The following is a 20,964-nucleotide window of genomic DNA, read 5'->3' as shown; positions in this document are numbered from 1 at the left end:
TATAAAATATATATTTCGTATAAAATTGCATATTTATATATAAAATTGCATATTTATATATAAAATTAAGTCTTTATAAATGCAGGTGATAACAAGACACGTACGTACGTTACATACAAAGCGTAAATATGCATAATATCAGAAAGAATTATTGGAAAAATTGACAAACTTCTTTCCGTAATACCCTAATGTTAATTTAAAATTAATGTAAAAAGCCAATTACTTTCACCCTTTGCCGTAAAATTTACAATAAGCTATGTGCGTAATATCCGTGCAGGTTTAATCACTTTAACCATCGGTGCATATTCCTAATCTAAGTGCTTATCTCATTTACTTAACTTATATAATATATTCATGGAGTATTAGAGGAAGTAGTATTATTTAGATTTACTTTAATCGGTTAATTTTAGTAAGCTCTTTTTAAAGAACGAGGTCACTTTGGATGAAATTGGCACATCATATAAAGAAACATCAAATCAGCCATCTTTCGAAGGACACTTTGAATAGTTGCATAAATATATATATATATATATATATATATATATATATATATATATATATATATATATATATATATATATATATATATAAATGTATCATCACAATATTGAGGTAACGGGTGGCATACGTTCTAAGCTTGTGCATGTGCGTCATTTTACCCAGTGCTGTTTTTTTGAAACTAAGCTTCAGGTGAATTATCGCAATGTATATTTTCATGTCTTACAAAACAATTATTTGGGAAATTGGAAGCCGTAAGTGGGATACATGGGAGCGAAGTAAGTGTTTCCGCTGATCATGGTGTGTTGATTGTCGCCCGAGTCGTGTATGTTGCTCGTGCCGAACTGAGTCTGACGGAACACGGGCTGATGAGCTATGGACAAATCAAATCAGAAAATTAACCATGGATTTTACAGTTTATGTCCACCGTTTTAAAGGCATTGGATTAAATCTTTCCAATGATGCTTTCTAAGATTTTTTATTTACACTACCAGTCATAATTTGAAGACCAAACAGTTTTTTGTTGATATTCTTAAATAAATTATAAAAAATAACATTGCTCTCTGATTTGATCAAAACATTTCAAATTTTGATTCGTCGGACTATAAAACTGCACCAATCTTCAAGTTTCCAATATTTATGACTTTTAAGCTCAGTCGTACATCTTCTTTTCATTTTCTCGTCTTAACAAATGCTTTTTGGCAACAATGCGTCCTCCAAGTTTTGCTACCCTTAATCGACGTTGAACGGTTGATACTGATATTTTTCAACACCACTCTTTTTCTTTTTACAAAAGCAAATTTCTGTTGCCGATATTGCCATAATATTTCACTAAATGCCATGCATTTTTTAGGAGAGCGCAAAAAACAATTATCCCTTCTCAGAAGTCAAAAATCCACATCAAAAGCAATAAAATCGTGCTGTCACCGTCGTAGTGGAAATGCTCGTTACCGAGTGTTCCACTGCAATGACGCCAACACGATTTAATTGCTTTTGGCGTGAATTTTTGACTTCTGAGAAGTGATAATCGTTTTTGTGCTCTCCTATTGACCAAAATTCAACGGTTACCGATTAATTAATAATTAAAATAAATCAGGGTGGATTTGTGACTGTGAACATCGTTGCAAGTTTTGGTCTTAAACTTTTAACCAGTAATGTACACACATCGTAGTTTTAAAAGAGTTAATCAGTATAACCCATTATTAGCCCTTTCGACGCGGATGGCTTCTTTAGAAGTCATCAAGAAAATCGCCAGTACTCATTGGTCACATAGGTGCCATAAACCTTTGATGGTAAAATGATAAAATGATTATTTAGTGTAATTTAAGGCTGTAAATCACTTTAAATTATTTAACCATAATGTTTTTAAAAGCATGAATTGGTGCCCCACATATTAATAAATTTCGAAATGGCGCGCAATAATATGATAATAAAGGGTTAACAGTGGCCAAAAATGCATTTACTTCACAGAAAAAAAATATATGTACACTCACCTAAAGCCGGATAGATGTTTTGAGAGTTAATTTGGTCTATTTCTGGCGGAGCGCTCGGGTTCGCGGGATAAGGAACCTGTGGATTCGGATAAGGCGCCTGGGGATTGGGGTACGGCGCTTGCGGATCGGGGTACGGCGGCTGCGAGTTGGGGTACGGCGCAGCAGGATACGGGGATACGCCTACACTCGGAGGATACGGCTGCGGTGGACCCGAATTCATACCGTTGGACGGATCGGGCATCAGAGGGGAGTTAGACTGATCTTTGCCTGGGGGAATGTCCGGCAGAACGCTGACAGAGTGGCCCTCCGGAGGGGGAGATTGGTATCCTACGAGCGGCACGGTTCCTATGATCACGGGACTGGTCGCGTCCATATCTATGTGACAGCCCGAATTGTTGACGTCGACCTGAATAATTTCAAAGATCAGAAAAGCGCAAAAAATAAATTAAAATTCCAAAAATTAGACTCACCTTTATCTCGTAGTCGAGGTCGATGATGCCGCAGTTGACCAAGTTGGACGGGGGCAGAGGTGGAATCTCCATAACCTTGGTCCAGTTCACCGTGTTGTGAGCTGTGATGGGATCGGTGACGATTCTCGCAATCTCCACTTTGGAAGTTTTGGTTTCGGACGTGGGACTGTGACAACGGAAAGTGACTACCTGAAAATCGGGCGTACGTTTAGCATTTCGTTACGATCACAAAGCGTATGAGCTGAACATTACTACCTTTCTGAAAATCAAGGTGATGCTGTTGACGTCGACGTTGCTTCCGTTCTCCACGTTGATGTCGAACGGCATCGTCTGTCCGCAGCAAAATCCGGACACAGGAAGGCCGACGTCGATGATCAGCGGGCCGGACTTACACCAGCAGCAGCAGAAGTGTTTCTCGAGGTGCATACCGGTCGGCGCCTAAAAACACGATTGCAAATCTTCAAATAGATAATGTTTTTTGGCGGGCGGCGAGACGTACCTGAGCCTGCGCCAGCACGTTCAAATCCATATGCGCCACAACAGTGAAGGCCATCTTAGTCTCTTGGTCGAACTTCCACGGCCTGTCCAACGTCACTTTGACAGTGTAGCGCACATGGCCGTGCTCTCCTTCGAAGGAAGACGGGAGAGTGGGCGGAAGTGCGCATGCGAACGGGTAGGTGTGGGTTCCGGCGGGAATTTCCATCTCGCTCCCTGTAAACGACGCAGATACAGTTCGAACGATGAGGATTCAAATGTTCATCAGACTCACCCTTGCCCCCGATCAAGTAGTACGAGATGTTGAAGTACTCTTCGTTAGCATTATGATTGACCGTATGAGAGACGTTGTTGCCTTGGTCGTTTTTTCTGTTTTCCGTTGTACTCCATAACACTTCAGCTTCACCCCGGATTTTGACGGTGATACCTAGAATAATATGTTATCTTACGTTACTGTGACTTGAAAACTAAAACTTACAATGTAGTATACAAACTACAGACTAGTGTAGCCAGCTATAAAGTTGTTGAACAATCTCTACCAGGATATTGAGTTCCGTAAGTCTGCGTTTTTAAGGTGCGGTTCAAATGAGTTCAAAATTAAAACGTGTAATACATCTACTAAATTATATATTCTTCATTTTTTTCTACAATTATTCTCCACATGTTAATCAAATTTTTTATTGTTTTAATTTTTAAAGCGATAAATTCTTTAATGTCGTTTTTGTAAAATATTTTTTTCACCTAAAAACGTCTGAATAATGCGGTGGATGAGAAAGTTGTTCCCAAAAAATCCATCAATTTTTTTTATCGTCTTTATGGATACGTGAGTCCGAGCACTGTCTTGGTGTAAAATTATTCTTCTTTAAATTATAAGGGAAGGTATTTTTTATGGACTTGGTTGTTTTTAAACGAATTAGCTGATCACACTATGTGTCATTGGTAATTGTTTGCCTATAATCCAATAACGTACAGAATTATAATTATATGAAAAGACTTTCAGACACTATGAAAATTAAAAAACACAATGGTTCTTGAAATTTAAAGTTTTTATAAATATAAAATAAGCTAAGAAAAAAGTTTGTAGTACATTGGGACAAGTGATTTTATGTTTTAAAAATAATTAATGTAACACTTAGATCGGTTTGAAAGAATAATTTTATTATAGATGAAAAATAATATAATTGAAATAAATAAAAAAAGGTTTAACTAACAAATGAGTATGTGAATAAAGCAAAATAGGCAAAAAGGTTGGAATAAAAAGTTTGGGCTGCGGCCTTGGCAAGTTAATTTATCAAAAAGTATATTTCGGCAGAATGATCTAACGAGGCCAATGGCTATTGGTTAATGACTAACGGCTAATAATAGGGCCGCATAATCAAGGTTACCTCTGATCTTCTTGGGCGCGTCGAAGGTGTACTCGATCTGACCGTTAATCGTCTGGCCGGGATAGTATGTGGCCCATTGGTTGTCCACCGTAATGTTACACTTGACGATCCCCATTTCGCCTTCGTACCCGTACCCGTACCCCTACCGCACGGAAGCCGACACCTCCTCTCGCCTAGCCTACTCACAGCCGATTTCGTTTGACGCTATTTAGACTAGAGTTGCCATAAATTAATTATACTCGTTTACTAAAATGTCTACCATCAACTTTTTTCTGACCCATCTTTAGAGAGATAAGTGTCTTATTTTTAATATTTTATACCAAATGTATGTATATAAAGTCTATAAAATTTTCCGAAAAATAATTGATCCAAATCCACAACCATTAATACTAAAAAGGAATGACAAAAAACCACAATTTTTTTGTAAATATATATTAATAAAAAAACATTAATTACCATAACAATATATTTATTCGAAACTATATTTAGTAAGGTTGCCAAACACCCCCCCCCCCCCACTTCCAACAAAACTTTAAATATTGAAAACTCGTATCAGTATTTTTTCTTAAATTAACAATCCTTCGTTTCAGATATCTGGCAGCCTTACAATATGGACAAAGAAATTAATTATGGCTCATTAATACTTATCAATATTGATAAATTACATTTGCTTTTGGTGATTAACGATATAATTATAAAATAAAGTATAAAACATATAAAATTAGATCACAATATTTATAGATTAGCACCGTATATAAAGATTCAATAACCTGTTTTAAAAATAATATACTTATAAAGTGTTTTCACAGCAATTTTTTTGGTATAGTCAATTTTAATATTAACACAATTCATAGTATGACAATACAAACAATTTTGTAATAGGCGTATATCACGCATAGCAGGCCTGGAGCTCTTTCGAAAACTTTAAAACTTGCAGCTTTGTCCTATCTCAGAAAGGAAAATTGGGCTCTAGTAAGGCCGGGTATGAGCTTCGAAAAAATATAAGATTGCTTCCTCAGCCGATATTGGAGTTCTTACAGCCTACTCTTATGGTCTACGTTGAGTACGAAATATTGCCCTCATCGAGGAGTCCACCGTGCAAGGGTTATGGTAAAATCTTGATGTGACTCATTATATATTGTATACATATATTAAATTAGAATTTCATTTTTTTGTTTAACAACCGTTTTTAACAGTAAATATATTATCTTATACAGTTTGTATTCTTTATAATGTATATAAAATTAAGTTTATAGATGCAGACAAGACACTTGCAATACATATAAAGCATGTATATGTATTTAAATAATATACAAGATCATTTATCACGTTAGCCTAATGTCAATTTATAGTATAATATATTTAAGAAAGCAAATTAGATTCATCCACATTTGTAACATTTACAATAAGACATGGACGCTACTAGAGGGAATAGTAATATTTAATTTAATCGTTTTATTTTAATAAACCATTTTAAAGAACAAGATCATTTTGAACGAAATTGAGTGACTCTCGAAGGCACTTTGAATAGTTACATAAATATATTAAAGTATCATCACTCAGTTGTGGTAATGGTTTGCATACGTTTTCTACGCATGCAAACCACCAGTGCTTTTACTTTTGAAGGTAGGCTTTATCGTGAGTTATCAAAACACATATTGTCGTATCTTACTGATCAGTCGATTCTAAAGACGGAAGCCGTAAGTTGGATATACAGGGGCGAAGTATGCGTTTCCGCTGATCGTTGTGTGTTGGTTGTCGCCCGAGTCGTGTATGCTGCTCGTACCGAACTGAGTCTGACGAAATACGGGCTGATGAGCTAAGGACAAATAGAATTTTTGGTATTAAGATTTTAAATAACAATCTAAACTAGAATTCCCACTACGACAACTACGACACCATTTTACAACTTCTGAGAAGTAAGAATTAGATAAAACACATTAAAACTAAATTATAGTCAATTGAGTACAAAAAAAATTTCACTTCTTAGAAGTTAAGAAGTGAGAATTTTGCAAAGTTCACTACATATCTCACTCAGCAAAGTAAAACATCATAAGTTACTAATGTTGATTAATCGGAAACAGACGCAAAACTCATTGATTTTTTAATTCCCTTTATAATTTGCTTTTCAATATCGACAGCCATACGTCTTAATGATACACTTACCTAATTCGTTTGTCATCGGCGGAGCACTCGGCTCTGCAGAATAAGAAGCCTGCGGATTTGAATACGGTGGCGGCAGATCGGAATAAGGCGCAGTAGGATATGAAGGTCCACCTGCGTGCGGAGTGTAAGGCGGTGGCAGACCTGATTTAGCGCCATCGGGCGGATTAGATCGATCGGGCAGCAGAAGTGCGTCTTTGCTTTGCGGAACGTCCGGAAGAACGCCGACCCTTTCTTCCGAACGAGCCGTTCTGCCCGCCGGGAGAGGCAGTCGTAGTCCGATCAACGGCACAGTTCCTATATATACGTGACAGGTAGTGTCCTTGTCAAAGTGCCATCCCGAATTGTTGATTCCGACCTGAAAAATGACAATGATCAGAGAAGCGCAGAAAATAAATTAATACCGCAAAATTAGACTCACTTTTATTTCGTAGTCGATATCTATTATGCGGCAGTTGACAAAGTTGGACGGAGGCAGTGACGGAATCTCCAAATTCTTGGTCCAATTCACCGTTCTGTGGGCCGAAACGGGATCGGTGACGATCTTGGCGATCTCCACTTTGGAAGTTATGGAGTCAGGCTTAGGAGTATTACAATGGAACGTCGCCACCTGTAAAATCATCTTGCTTACAGATAGTAACGTCTTTTCGTGAAAAAAGGGAAATTAGTATAATAACATTACAACTTTCAAAAAGTTTTCTGACCTATGACATTTGTCATTTCTTATGTAAAATCGGGGGCTGAATCCGAAAATACAGGGATGTCATTTGTAGGGGGGCAGGTAAACATTTGCCTCCCTTGAATTTGTCTAAAAAAATGCATGTCATTACATGAATTACAATGAATCTTGATGAAATCGAATTTTAAAAATGTTGAAATAGTAAAAAAAGCCCCCTTCTGGAAAAAGCTAAAATGACGTCTTTGATTCTAAATTAGAAATTCTCGGGTTATCTTAATCTATCCCGAAAATATTTTTTTAAATATGTCATTTCAGTGAAATCATATCGGAATAAATTTTACTGGTAGATCTATAGTATATATATATTCTTAACAGTGAAAATATAATTTTTCTTGCAGGTGTTGCTAGTAAAATTGTATGATTTCAACTTTTCCACAAATATATACATTTACAATCTTATCATTATTTATTTACATGCAATGTATAAATCTTAAAGTGAATGTGTATTTTTTAGTGAAGTTATATTTTCACCATTAGATATATATATTAGTACCTACTAGTGAAATTATATGCTGCTCTAAAAGCTGCGAAAGGTCCATTTGCTGTTCAAACTCATACCTAACCTAATGAAGGTACTAAAACTCATTATAGTCTTAGAACTTTCATTGTGTCAAGTTCAATATACAAACTAAGCCAACTCGTCTCTCAGGGAAAAATAAGAGGAAGAAGAAGTACAAACAGAAGTCGCATCTCGCATATTGCTCCATAGTTTGTCGCACAGTAGTCAAAAAATGTTCTTAATTCAATTACTTTTTTTTCAGAGAGTAAAATACGAAAATTTAGCAATATCTCAAAAACTGTTTTACTTTCTTAATTTTCGACTTCATTTAAGGATTCAGCTTGCGATTTTACATAAAAAATGACTGTCAAATTTCATGTGTCAAAATCGCTGTAAACTAGTGTAATTATTTCAGTTTTTTTTAAAATAAAGAAGCAAACAAAAAACTCGTCACATATAATCCCAGCTAAATATTGTATATAGATTTGCCATAAAAAATTAAAAAAGTACTAACTCAAAAACAGTTTCTGCATACAGAGCTCTTGTATACAATCACAAAGCGCAACTTCCACGGAAAGAACTGTTTTACCTTACTGAAAATCAAAGTGACGCTATCGATGTCGACGTTGCTTCCGTTCTCTACGCTGATATCGAAAGGCATCGTCTGTCCGCAGCAAAATCCGGACGCGGGAAGACCGACGTCGATGATTGCCGGGCCAGACTTGCACCAGCAACAGCAAAAATGTTTCACAAAGTGCATGTCGACCGGTGCCTGAAAATATGATTGCGTATCTACAATAAGAGAAAGTTTCACAGTGCGCAGCGAGTTTTACCCGAGCTTGAGCCATCGTGTTTAAATCCACGCGCGTCACGACGGTGAAGGCCATCTTAGTCTCTTGGTTGAATTTCCACGGCCTGTCCAGAGCCACTTTGACAGTGTAGCGCACGTAACCGTGCTCTCCTTCGAAGGAAGACGGAAGAACAGGCGGAAGCGCGCAAGTGAACGGGTAGGAATGGGTTCCGGCAGGGAGTTCCATCTCGCCCCCTGCAAACGAATCCCATACAGTTCGATCGGATATAGCGCAAGACGTCGTCGAACTCACCGTTGCCGCCAATCAAGTAATACGAGATGTCGAAGTACTCTTCGTTCGCATGGTTGATGATCGGGTAATTTATAAATTTTCCCTGGGCGTTTTGTCTTTTCTCTGTTGTGTACCATTTTACTTCAGCTTCGCCTTTGATTTTAACAGTGATACCTAGAATTAGAAGTTTACTTAGAAGAACAGTTAAATAGGTCACAAATGGAGTAAGAAATTCATTTAATGTTCTCTATCTTTGTAATAAAATATGACTGTGATAATCGAGTTGGACCTGAGTAGCGATATTGAAATATCAAAACACACGCAGATTATGTTAAAAAATTGACATAACAAAAATTATAATTTTTGTGAAAATATACCAAACATTATAATTGAATGCCACCTCAGTGTTTAATCCCAGATAAATAATATTACGTGTCACAGTTAGCTGCAATAAACGATAAACAAGAAAATTTATCATTACAATATGAACAAATATTTATTTTTAGTCAATTTAAAATTTAGTTTGAATACAAAGCAAGCTTTAAATGGATTTAATATGTACTATATAAAAAATCAAACTTTTTTTGTTATTTTGTCAAAGAAAATAAATTTAATCGACGTCACAGCTGTAAACAGTGTGTAATTTTACATTATTTTAGTGGTAAAAAAGTTGTACAATGTAGTAAATAATAACGTCGCATAATCTAGGTTACCTCTGATTCTCTTGGGCGTGTCAAAGACGTAGTCAACGAAGCCATTGATCGTCTGGCCGGGATAGTATACGGCCCACTGGTTATCCAGTGTAATATTGCATTCTTTGAGCCCCATTTCGCACACACCTTCGCGCGTCTAATCTACTCACAGCCGATCTCGTCTGACAGCTAAGTCAAAACTGTAGAACGGCTGTGGGCATGATCGAATCGATACGGGCGTCGTTCGGATCGAAGCAACTTATTGCTTTTGACATGAATTTTTGCCTTCTTAGAAGTGATACGTTTATACATCGAATGTAAATAAATAATAATAATTATGTAAATGAAATGAATATATTACTACGTATGGAAAAGTGAAATCATGGTACCGGTGAAAATGTATTCTGATACAATTTCACTGAAATTAAATATTTAAAAAAATATTTTCGGGATAGATTCGAGACTATTTTTTCTAGATTTTCTTTTAGGAATAACCACATGAAACTGAGTGTATTATTTATTTATTTTGCTGCATTAAATCTAGTTGTCAAATTACCGACAATACAATCTATAAAAACATTAAATAATTCAGCCGGTGCTGTTGTTGATTTTTCGTCATTCTTTGCTTCACCTCAGGTACTCAATCGGAATTTTTAGATCGAATACCTAAATTTACTGCTACTAATTTGCATTCGTTGAAAATTTCCTCTCATGTCTAATATTTTTTAAGCGTTCAAAAAGCAATAAAGTCAACAATTATTTGCAAACAAATTTTAACACAAACAGAGCCGCGGCAAAAAACTACAATCTGTCCCTTTGAATAATAATGCTTATAGTGAAAGTACTACCTAAAAAGTAGGTGCTTTTGAAGGCAATGTTCCGCTCCTTTTATTTACTGTATTATATGTAGGAAAAAGGGCTAAACGAACTTATACCTGAAATACATCAATATATAGGTACATCTCAAACAACTATAATTTGGTTCAGATTCATTATTTGAGATCGGTTTTTACATTTTTCCAGAGTTGGGCACCTCAAGGAGAACGGGTCCCAGGAATTTGTCCCCTTCCCCCCCTCTCGGCAGGTTTACATATGGCGGTGTTTTTACTTAATTTATTTAATGAAAAAAGAAATGCTTTTAACAAAATTTTAATATTAATTATTATTTTATTAAAAAAATTGAATATAAAAATAGCTTCATAGAATAGAATTATGTTTTAATTTGTATACCACTAGGATATAAAATTAACTAATGATGGCAAAGTTAAAATTCAAACATAAAAAGTCTACCATTTTTGATGGATTATAACTTATAACTAGTATCTTATATGTAATTGTTCTAAGCCTAATTATAATTTCTATCGATCGTCACAGATTAAATTTTCCTTATCTCACGAACAAAAAGTTTAAAATATTATAAGCTGTAATAATAGTTTATAATTAATAAAATATTTAAAATGTCACTGATTTCAGTCTGTAAGACTACGAGTAAGTAGCCTCATTTCTTACTTGTAGGCGTTGATTGTGTTTACCTCGTTGTAACACATTGTCATGTTACAACATTTTCATCTAAAATTTGAATGGTTCACATAGACAGATAAAATTCAAGTCTTAAAGATCATTAATAGGCGTTGGATGTAGAGCTTTTATAAAACATAATGCAATCGAATCTTTATGTAGACTTTAAATGTGTAATTGTTAAAATATTTTAATTTTTCTATATTTGCACTAATAAATTAAAAATAAAATTTATTGTCCAGCTTTACAAAAAATATATTAAAACGTTTGCTACTAGTGAGTCGCACTTTGCTGTCATCTACTCTAGATGAAATGTTATATTAAATTTATGATTATTTTAATTAAATAAAATGGTCAATAAATACAATAAATTATTACCAGTAGTATATGGATTATAATAAAAGAAGTATGAATTATAGCAATATATTTATTAATTAATAAACATTACAATGTAATTATAAAATATTTTTTGTATATGTTGTAAGGTTGCCAAACTTTTTAGTCTTATATTTTATAAACGCCAAATATAACAAATAGCAGCCGATACAAAGAAATAGCGTTGGTTGTCAACGTTGACTCAGTAACACTGCCATAAACATATATGTAGATAATTTTGTTCGAGTTGACTGGCAGCCCTACAAATTTTATTTAAGCACATCATGGTTTCACATTCAATCAAACAAACATTATAAACGTCAATTGGTTAAATATTAAGCAATTATGTCCCTTTAAAATGTATAATATAAAATATGTAATGATCAAAAAATCACATTCACTATTGACGAATAACAATACAAATATAGTACAATATAAAAAACATTACAAATAAAAATCTTATCACAATCTATGTTGATCGGAAGGCACCGTTAAATGTATATAAATTTATTTAATTACAAAGGTTCAATAACCAACTTTTAAGGTAAAATTAAACATATTAATTCACTTAACTAGAAAAATGAGGAATTATAGGAATAATAGGAGTCTAGGAATTTACCTGTGTATACCAGTGTTACAAATTGTAACATAATTTAGTTTAAAATGGCTTTAATAGTAAATATACAATCTTATAAAATATGAATTCTGTATAATGTATATAATAAATTATCTTTATAAAATGCAAAGACAAGACACTTACGTTACACAAAAAGTGTATATATGCTCGTAACAGTGATTAATAATAAAATATATTACCCACATTATTAGTCTAAATTAAAAATATATATGTGCATATATACAGTGGAACCTCGCTTAACGAGCATAATTCGTTTCAGAATTTTATTCGTAATGCAAAACACTCGTTAAGCGAAACAATTTTTCCCATATGTATCAATCAAAAATACGATACTGCCTAGCAGGAGGTATAGTTTGACAGTTAGTTAACCGATGACAGCTAAATATCTTACTCTTAAAAGTCTTATAACGGAACGGTTTTGGCACAATCTGGGACTTTCCGTTATTCTCCTCGTCACTGTATATATTATAAAATTTATTCCACTGTATATGCTATAAAAATATATATAAAAAAGCAATTACTTTTACTAATTATCACAAAATAAGCCATGCTTGTAATTTACGTGTAACTTTAATCACTTAAAACGATAGTATATATTTCTATCCTAAGTACATATCTTATTTATGTATCCTTAGTACACGCATAGAGCAGTGGTCGGCTAACCGAGGTAAATTACCCCAAATGGGATAAAAATGAGATTTTTGGAGGTAATAAGCATTTCTTCATTTAAAAATATAAATATACATTTTCAGAAATATTTTTTTAAAAGCCAAAATCAATAAAAGACCACCCTTATTTTTTTGTAACTTTTAATAAATTAATTGTTTCTTGTTTCTGTCAAACCAATGAATATATTTCGATGTTGCAAAAAGCTAAGAGCACTTCTTTATTAGGAATATGTCATTTCCGGAGAAATTAAACATTTTTGTGTTGTTAATATTTTTTGGGTAATTTTTTTCACACTTGTTTCGGTCCATTCATACAACGGTGGGTGTGTCTTTTCTGCTAAAATCATAATGCAAATAATTCTTTTGCAATATTTTTTGCAATAGATCCCAGATTGCATCGTTTTTAATTACAGGGAATCTTCTTTAAACGACACTGACTTTTTAAATTAGCCATTCTGGACCGTTTTCAAGGACTGTCAAAGATCATTCCATTTTGCATTTTGTAAGTCCAAATCCTGGAAGCAATCGCCAGTATACTCTTATTTACTCAAAACAACAAACTATAATGGCAGTTCACCTTACGAAATTAATTATTAGCAGTCAAATTGTTATTATTTGACTCACCTTTGACGAAGATATAACAGTTTAGCAGCTATATTCGTCATCGCAGGTCCATTATTTATTGGTAAGTGAAATTTATTTTTTCTAACTCTTGTGTATCAAATAATTTTTTTTTCTATCGTAAATTAAAATAAAATAATTTTCCAAAGTTTTACTTTTTCAATTTGGAAAAAAAGGTTTCTTTTACTTCACCGTACGCCGAATGATTAGATTTGTGTTGATCACTTATTTTTTACTCATCATATGGCATCAATAAGAAAAATAGTATACCAGAAAGAGTTTCTTAATTATGGCTTTACGCAAATAGAAGTCAGAGGAATAATGAAAGCACAGTGTATTGTCTGTTTGAAAGTACTGACTGCAGAATTTTTCAAAAAGAGTCAGTTGAAGAAACACTTGGAAAATTTACACCCACAATTATCTTCCAACCCACGGGAATAGTTTGTATATTTCCGTCAAAAGACAAAGGCTGGATAACAACGTGAGAGGTATATTAAATCAACGTTCAGCATCAAAAGCTAGCTTTGAGGTGGCTCGGTTGCTTGCCCGAAACAAGAAACCATATACTATTGGTAACGATTTTATTAAACCAACAGCATTGTAAATGGTAGAGTTAAGGTCAGTAAGAAGCCATAAAATAAAATTCTGTATACTTGTCTGCAAAAGTTGTGATTTTTTTTATTTTAGCATAAAATGTGAGGGAACGATTTATTTCTTCAAAAAAAGAAAGTAAATATTTTTCTATTCAGTTTGATTAGGCTACAGACGTCAGTAGTAATTCCGAGCTGATAGTATTTGTTTGCTACAAAGGTTTACATACAATTGAAGAGAAATTATTGCATTGTTCTCTCGAGTTGCGTGGAATTGATGTCTACAATAAAATTAATGAATTCTTGAATAACGTTAATTTAAAGTGGAAAGACTACATTGCTGTATCTGTAGATCTTCAGCTATGTTGGGTCATGTTAATGGTCTTTGGACTGTATTAGCGAGAGAATAATATTTTTTTTAAATTAATCACTATGATTTATCGCCAGGCATTGGTTGTGAAACATTTGGAACCTTCACTGGAAGTCAAAAGACATGCATTAAACACGCGACTATTTCGTGAATTATTATGTACAGATGGTGAGGCTGAATATACACCTACTTTATCATACAGAAGTGAGGTGGCTCTCACGTGGAAATGTTTTAAAACGAGTGTAGGCTCTCAAAACTGAACGTAAAATTTTCATGGAACATCAAAAAAATGTTCTCACTCATAAATTTACAAACACTTTCACGTCTTACATATTTAGCTGATATATTTGAGTATGTAAACACATTAAAAAATAATTGCATGGAAAAAAGATCAATATAATTTCAGCCAGAGAAAAGATTTCAGCATTCGTATCAAAGCTATTATATTGTAGATAGAAAGCAGAACAAAACAAGATAGCTGTTTTATGTTTAGTTATTTATGTTTTTAGAAGATTGTGAATATATTACTTTCGTCGATATCACAGTTATAAGACATCTTTTAGCAAACTCAAAGAAGGGTTCTCCGATTATTTTCCAGATCTTATAATGAAGCATGGATTTAATTTGGTAACAAACCAGATCTGTCATATTTTTGGATCTCAATAACTGCAAAGGCTTTCAAAACTGCACATGAGGAGACAGACAAAAAATTGTTGCCTTTAGTGACAACCTACCTTTGCGAACAAGGATTTTCCACTCTGATGAACATAAAAACAAAACAAAGATATCGATTGGATCTCGAAGATAGTATTCGAATTTCTCTGACAGCAAAATGTTTTACGTTTTCTCGAATTTCTGTTTAATAATGACAATATTAATTGATTTTATTTTATATTTATAATTTCATTTTCTTTATAAATAGATTTAAGAAACCTTACGAATTTAAATAATATATTATTTAGTACCTTTCAAATTAATGGGGTAACGTCGATGTACATAAATATATTTTTGGGTAATGGGTAAAAAAGTTAGCCGATCCCTGGCATAGAGTATTAAAGGGTGTATTAATATTAGATTTACGTAATAGGCATATTTCAGTAAGCTCTTTACAAAAAACACTGTAAAGAAATATCAAATTGGATTTCTCTCGAAGGACACTTTCAATAGTAAATATAATGTTGAATTACTTACATATGGATTTGAACAGTTATTGGTAAATTTGTCAAGTATACTTGTTGTGGAATTCTGCTTATATAGAGCAGTTAATCAGGAATGCGGAATCCGTAGGTAGGATACGTGGGGGCGTAGAACGCATTTCCGCCAGTTATGGGTCGCTGGTTGTCTTGCGGGTTCTGTATACTGCTCGTGCCGAATTGAGTTGGATGTTGAGCTATGGACAAATGGTAAAATTTATTTATAATTTTATGTAACGTTCAAGGGTTCTACTTCGCTTACTAGTCCGTAATACATGTCCGTTTTTATTTTTAGATCTACATAATAATTTTGAGTCGATAATAAAATAGTAAATTATTTTAAAAATCAATAATAGATCAATAAAAAAATCTAGACTACACTACCTTCGTCGACTGTGAATCCTCTAAGATTGACGCTATTTGACATAAAGACGAGAATATCAATAAAATATTAATACACTCACCTAAGCCAGGAAAGACGTTCTGAGAGCTCACTTCGTCCATCGCCGGCGGGGCACTCGGGTTTGAGGGATAAGGGACCTGTGGATTCGGATACGGAACAGGGGTATTGGGATATGGCGATTTTGAGTCGGAATACGGCATCGGCGAGGTCGGATACGGTGCAGTATGATAAGGCGATCCACTTGCATACGAAGGATAGGGCGGCGGCGGATCGAAATTAACACCCTCGAACCGATCTTTGTTCAACAGACCATTCGATGGAACGCCTACTGGGAGGCCCTCCGGGGGAGGCGGTTGAAATCCAGACAGCGGCACGGTTCCTATAATTATGGGAAGGGTGGCGTCCATGTCGATATGACAGCCCGAACAGTGGACGATGACCTGAAAAATAGAAACTGACGATCACAACAGCTCGGAAAGGGAATCAATCGTGCAATCCCAAAACTAGACTCACCTTTATTTCATAATTGAGGTCGATAATGCTGCAGTTTAACAAGTTGGACGGAGGTAAGGATGGAATTTCCAACTTCTCGATCCAATTCACCGTGCTGTGGGCCAAAACGCATTTAGTGTCAATTTTGGAAATCTCCATTTTGGTCGTTTTGGTATTGGACCTGGGAGTGTGACAATGGAACGTGGCCACCTATAAAAATCAGACGTAGTTATAGCGCTTTGAAACGATTGCAAAGCAAAAAGCCTTCAAGGTCTCACCTCTCTTAAAATGAAGGAGATGCTATCTAGGCCGACGTTGCTTCCATTTTCCACACTGACGTCGAAGGGCATCATCTGTCCGCAACAAAATCCAGACACGGGAAGACCGATGTCTACGATCAATGGACCGGACTTGCACCAGCAACAGCAGAAGTGCTTTTTGAGGTGCGTGCTGATCGTCAACTAAAAACGGTCGCAATTAGACGATTGTACGTATACTGTTTCGCAGCATGCAACAAAATTTACCTTAGCCTGCTCTATCGTATTCAAATCCATCTGGGTGATGACGTAGAAGATTGTCCTGGTATCTTTGTTGAACTTCCACGGTCTGTCCAGCGTCACCTTGACGGTGTAGCGAATGTGCCCGAGCTCTCTTTCGTAGGAGGACGGAAGAACAGGTGGAAGTATGCACGCGAACGCATAGGAATGAGTTCCAGCGGGGAGCTCCATCTCGTTTCCTTAAAACGACACGCTTATGGTTATACGAAAAAGTGCAAGATGTCATCAAACTCACCTTTGCCGCCGATCAAATAGTACGAGACGTTGAAGTACTCTTCGCTCGCACGGTGGTCGACCGTATAAGCGACTCTGCGCTTATTCGATGTCCTGTGCTCCGTGGTCTTCCACAACACCTGGGCTTCGCCTTTGATCTTAATGCTGATGCCTAGAATGAGACGTTGCCTCTTAGTCAAGAAGAAAACTATCCTACTCGAAAATCTCAGTAGAGGTTATTTAATGTGACTAGATTTTGAAAATATCAAAGGAGGGCACTAATAAAAAGGTTTATTGCATTATTGCTGTTAGAGCTAAAAAAAATGTCATTTCGGAAATTTTTGTTCAAAGGCAAATGCAAATATTTCAGGAGGGCAAATTCCTGAAAGCTTTTTTGTTTAAATCACAAAGAAGGACAGATTGCCACGAGGACTAAAAAAGTTCATTTCGAAAATTTTGCTCAGTCCATCTCTGAAATTTTTTGAGGAGAAATTGCTACGGGAGCTAAAAAGGTCTTTTTAAAAAATTTTGTTGAAGGACAAAATTTTTGAGGACGTCTGGTCATCTTAAGTTAATGTATACGAATCTCATAAGGCACGTTTTGAACGAGCATGTAGATTATCGTTTAACAATAAATTAATGATCATTATTTTATTAGCAAAATGGTATTTAAATAAAAAAAAGGCAATATACATCAATATTAAATGGTTAGCATTAACATCGTTTTTTATATTAATACAGCATAAATACCGTTTTTGTCAGTGTAAAAAGTCAGTATTAATATATCAGTATAAAATTTCAGCACAGCCGGAGCAGATGGACCGCACCGAATCGTTCAGTTTGTTAGATGATCTAACGAGGCTAATAACAGTTTTGCAATTCTGTAACATTATTTATTTTTAAATTGGTATAATTCATTATTTTTGATCTGTATTGCTATAATACCGGTATTATTACCGAGAGACAAAACAGTCAATACTGGTATAATTTTGCTGATGTGTTTAAACATGTTTAGTGATTAGCAAAACCCAAACATTCGAATACCCTGGAAATTATTGTTTCGATATATCAAATATTTTAATTAAATTGGAACCTCGACTTATGTAAGAGTAACTTGACTTTCGAGTGTTTCGAGATACTAGTAATTTTTTTTAATTTGACTTGAAATATAAGCAAAAATAAAAACTTCATTAATTTAGGTAGTATGTATTAACATTTCAATTTTTCAAGGGTGTCATTTGGGGGGGGGGGGAGGTTGGGCATTTGAAAAAAATGGAATGAAGTCCATGCAATTTTCTTCATTGAAATTGATTAATGGGATTTCGATTGATTTAATATATGAGTAATTTAAGTTAGGAGCTCCGTCATAAAACGAATTAAACTCGTAAGTCAAGGTAGCAATATATATACCTATTACAAGTATACCTAATCGTCATACTATCTTTAAATGTTTAGTCAGCAAATCTGATAGACTGAATGCTTTATTGCTAAATTCATGCTGTGATATATTGTCGAATGTTGATACGTACTAGCTAGTTTTGGAAAAGATATTGAATAAAAATATAGTAACTATTGTCGTCTTCATGTTTGTCTATATTTTGTGTTTCAAACGATACGAAGCTTTTAAATGCTGATCATTTTTTATGTTCATTCTACAAGTACTAATAAAAATCAATAAGGCAACTGTGTACAATAACCAGTTTGTCCCATTTATTTGTTCACTTTCATTAATTTATTAAATTGTTAGAGAAAATATTATTTTTTTAGGAAAATATTGTTTTTGATCGACCACTACTGGATGAATTTTTATATCAGGGGCCAGAGTACTAATTTGCGCAGTTAATTTATTAAAATAAAATGTATTCTTATATTACTCACTATTTTTTGTCAATTACAATTATCCAAAAGAACCTTATGAGGAAGGAGTGCACATTTAATATTTATTTTTAAAAGATTTATCTTCCTATACTTGTTTATTTGTGTTTACAAGCGTTAAAAGTAACATAAATTAAATCTAAGTTACAAATGTTTATATGATAATAGTACAATGCGCATTTATTCTCTGGTTCTGCTTTCAAGCAATATAGGTATTGATGTTTTCGTAGTTTTGAGCCATGGAGATATCGTTTTCAACAAATAAAATGTACGGATTTATTTGAGGTCGATTTTTGCCTTATATATTCTAAGAAGGGTGAATACAATATATAATACCACAAAAATACAATAACTGAAAATCTGCGCATATCGATGAGAAAGATAGTAGAAAAAATAGACTATATTAATTATAATAGGTACATATGTTTTGTGCTCTGCTGATGGTATAAAACTTAAATTCCATAGTATGCGTTACAATGGAGTCGAGAATGTTAATTGTTTTGCTACCGAATTAGATGAGCATTGCATTTATTGCGCAATGACACTACATATAGGTAGCTACCGACGGGAAAAATTGAAATCTTTGTAGTACGTACTGAAGGTCAAAAAAGCGAAAACGAATAATTTTGTTCAAGGACTAGGACAAGGGGAAAAATAACAATTTCTTTTGAGGAGAACGTCTGCTCACCTTAATATAGGTAGATAGTAAAAAAATATCCGAAACATGTAGAAATGAAGACATTTTGCAAAAGAGTGTAAAACCAAAAACGTTATCGTCGAAGTTACCGTTGATATTTTTGGGCGATTCGATAATGTAATCGACGCGGCCGCTGACCGTCTGACCCGGGTGGTACGTGGCCTGTTCGTTGTCCAGCGTGATGCTGCATTCATTGAGCCCCATTTCGCTTCCTCTTATCGGGTGACGCCTCCCGCCGCGTCGCTGACGTCAACTCGCAACAATAGAATCAATCTCGTCTGACAAACTCGTATTTTGAACGGCTGTGTGGCGGTGGCGATACTTTCGTCCAAATTTATTACTATTCAACATTTTATTGTATTAATTGTTCATGTATTAAATAAATGCATAGATTGAGCGACATTAGTTGGATGCGTGACCGCTTATAAAATTTATGAAATAGTTTTATATGTTTTGAAATAATGTTTAATTTTAATTTATAGAGTACAATTTCAATGAGCAATAAATAAAATTAATTAAAAATATGTAGTGAATTTTCTACCGTTACCCTCTGGTTGCAATGTCCTTTTGACGTCAGACAAGTCTCGGTTGAAAATATAGCATTAAGCCAAAAGGCACTCGTTCTTCTTACGAAATTATTTAATAGCTATCTCACAATAGGCTACTTCTCAGATATATGGAAAACAGCTAACATAATTCTAATATTCTGTATTTTAATTATGTTACCTGTTTTCGTCTATGAATACATTACATTGTCCTAATTTGGACTGTTTGGACCAATCGATCAATCGATGTCAATCAAAAAGCCCCAATTTACCGACGTCGAAGCAAGCTCAATAATAAAAACAAGCTAACCTTATACAAATCATTAATTAAAACACTTGTTACGTATTTTTGCACTTGTTACGTATTATTGTTAAGCTCTTGGTATTCGTAGATTTATATAAATTTTAGTTTATTCAGGGTTAAGAACCACACTAGACGATTCCATTGCGAATATGCCGCCCCCAAGCAAGTGCCGCCTGGGGCAGCCCGACCCTCCGCCCCCAATAGCTACGTCTCTGATTCGCCCGGCACCAGGCCGGTGCCGTATAGTGTGAGTGATGTTGTATGGGCTAGTACTTGCCATTTCAGACGTGCCGGATGGCCGGCGTCGGTTTCACTAGCCCATAGAACACCACCCACACTATATGGCGCCGGCCCGGTGCCAGGCGAATCCATCCGGCACGTATGAAGTTA

The 20,964-nt window shown here is 34.7% G+C and overlaps 3 protein-coding genes across 5 annotated transcripts; all 3 read right to left on the bottom strand.

The window, feature by feature from the left end:
- Nucleotides 1-515: 515 nt before the first annotated feature.
- LOC148225890 (arrestin domain-containing protein 3-like) lies at nucleotides 516-4,556 on the bottom strand. Its single transcript, XM_088204412.1, has 7 exons — nucleotides 4,342-4,556; nucleotides 3,231-3,383; nucleotides 2,961-3,172; nucleotides 2,717-2,899; nucleotides 2,462-2,650; nucleotides 1,992-2,397; nucleotides 516-871 (listed from the first exon to the last, which is right to left on the bottom strand). Exons 1-7 carry the CDS (start codon nucleotides 4,454-4,456, stop codon nucleotides 732-734), a joined length of 1,398 nt encoding a protein of 465 aa, XP_088060538.1. The 5' UTR covers nucleotides 4,457-4,556; the 3' UTR covers nucleotides 516-731.
- A 597-nt stretch (nucleotides 4,557-5,153) lies between these two features.
- On the bottom strand, nucleotides 5,154-9,813 carry LOC148225889 (arrestin domain-containing protein 17-like). 3 transcript variants are annotated; one of them, XR_015812360.1, is made up of 7 exons: nucleotides 9,538-9,740; nucleotides 8,846-8,998; nucleotides 8,576-8,787; nucleotides 8,337-8,514; nucleotides 6,926-7,114; nucleotides 6,508-6,862; nucleotides 5,154-6,160 (listed from the first exon to the last, which is right to left on the bottom strand). XR_015812360.1 is itself a non-coding variant. In XM_088204591.1 (7 exons), the coding sequence occupies exons 1-7, from the start codon at nucleotides 9,650-9,652 to the stop codon at nucleotides 6,027-6,029; spliced, it is 1,341 nt and encodes a 446-aa protein (XP_088060717.1). In that variant the 5' UTR covers nucleotides 9,653-9,813; the 3' UTR covers nucleotides 5,154-6,026. The 3 variants fall into 3 exon arrangements, 2 of the variants coding, with proteins under 2 accessions (XP_088060717.1, XP_088060718.1); XM_088204591.1 differs by having other exon boundaries at nucleotides 8,332-8,514; nucleotides 9,538-9,813; XM_088204592.1 differs by lacking the exons at nucleotides 5,154-6,160; nucleotides 6,508-6,862 and having other exon boundaries at nucleotides 6,980-7,114; nucleotides 8,337-8,787; nucleotides 9,538-9,747.
- A 5,388-nt stretch (nucleotides 9,814-15,201) lies between these two features.
- LOC148225888 (arrestin domain-containing protein 17-like) lies at nucleotides 15,202-20,005 on the bottom strand. The gene is made up of 7 exons (XM_088204589.1): nucleotides 19,815-20,005; nucleotides 17,176-17,325; nucleotides 16,908-17,119; nucleotides 16,662-16,844; nucleotides 16,405-16,593; nucleotides 15,953-16,331; nucleotides 15,202-15,685 (listed from the first exon to the last, which is right to left on the bottom strand). The coding sequence occupies exons 1-7, from the start codon at nucleotides 19,927-19,929 to the stop codon at nucleotides 15,558-15,560; spliced, it is 1,356 nt and encodes a 451-aa protein (XP_088060715.1). The 5' UTR covers nucleotides 19,930-20,005; the 3' UTR covers nucleotides 15,202-15,557.
- Nucleotides 20,006-20,964: the final 959 nt, after the last annotated feature.

The sequence above is a fragment of the Plectrocnemia conspersa genome, unplaced genomic scaffold (assembly GCF_051122295.1).
Source record: "Plectrocnemia conspersa isolate PC_06_02 unplaced genomic scaffold, ASM5112229v1 ptg000014l, whole genome shotgun sequence".
In the NCBI taxonomy this organism is placed as follows: Eukaryota; Metazoa; Arthropoda; class Insecta; order Trichoptera; family Polycentropodidae; genus Plectrocnemia; species Plectrocnemia conspersa.
Note: the sequence above shows the minus strand (reverse complement) of the source record. Positions and strands in the feature narration are given on the sequence as shown.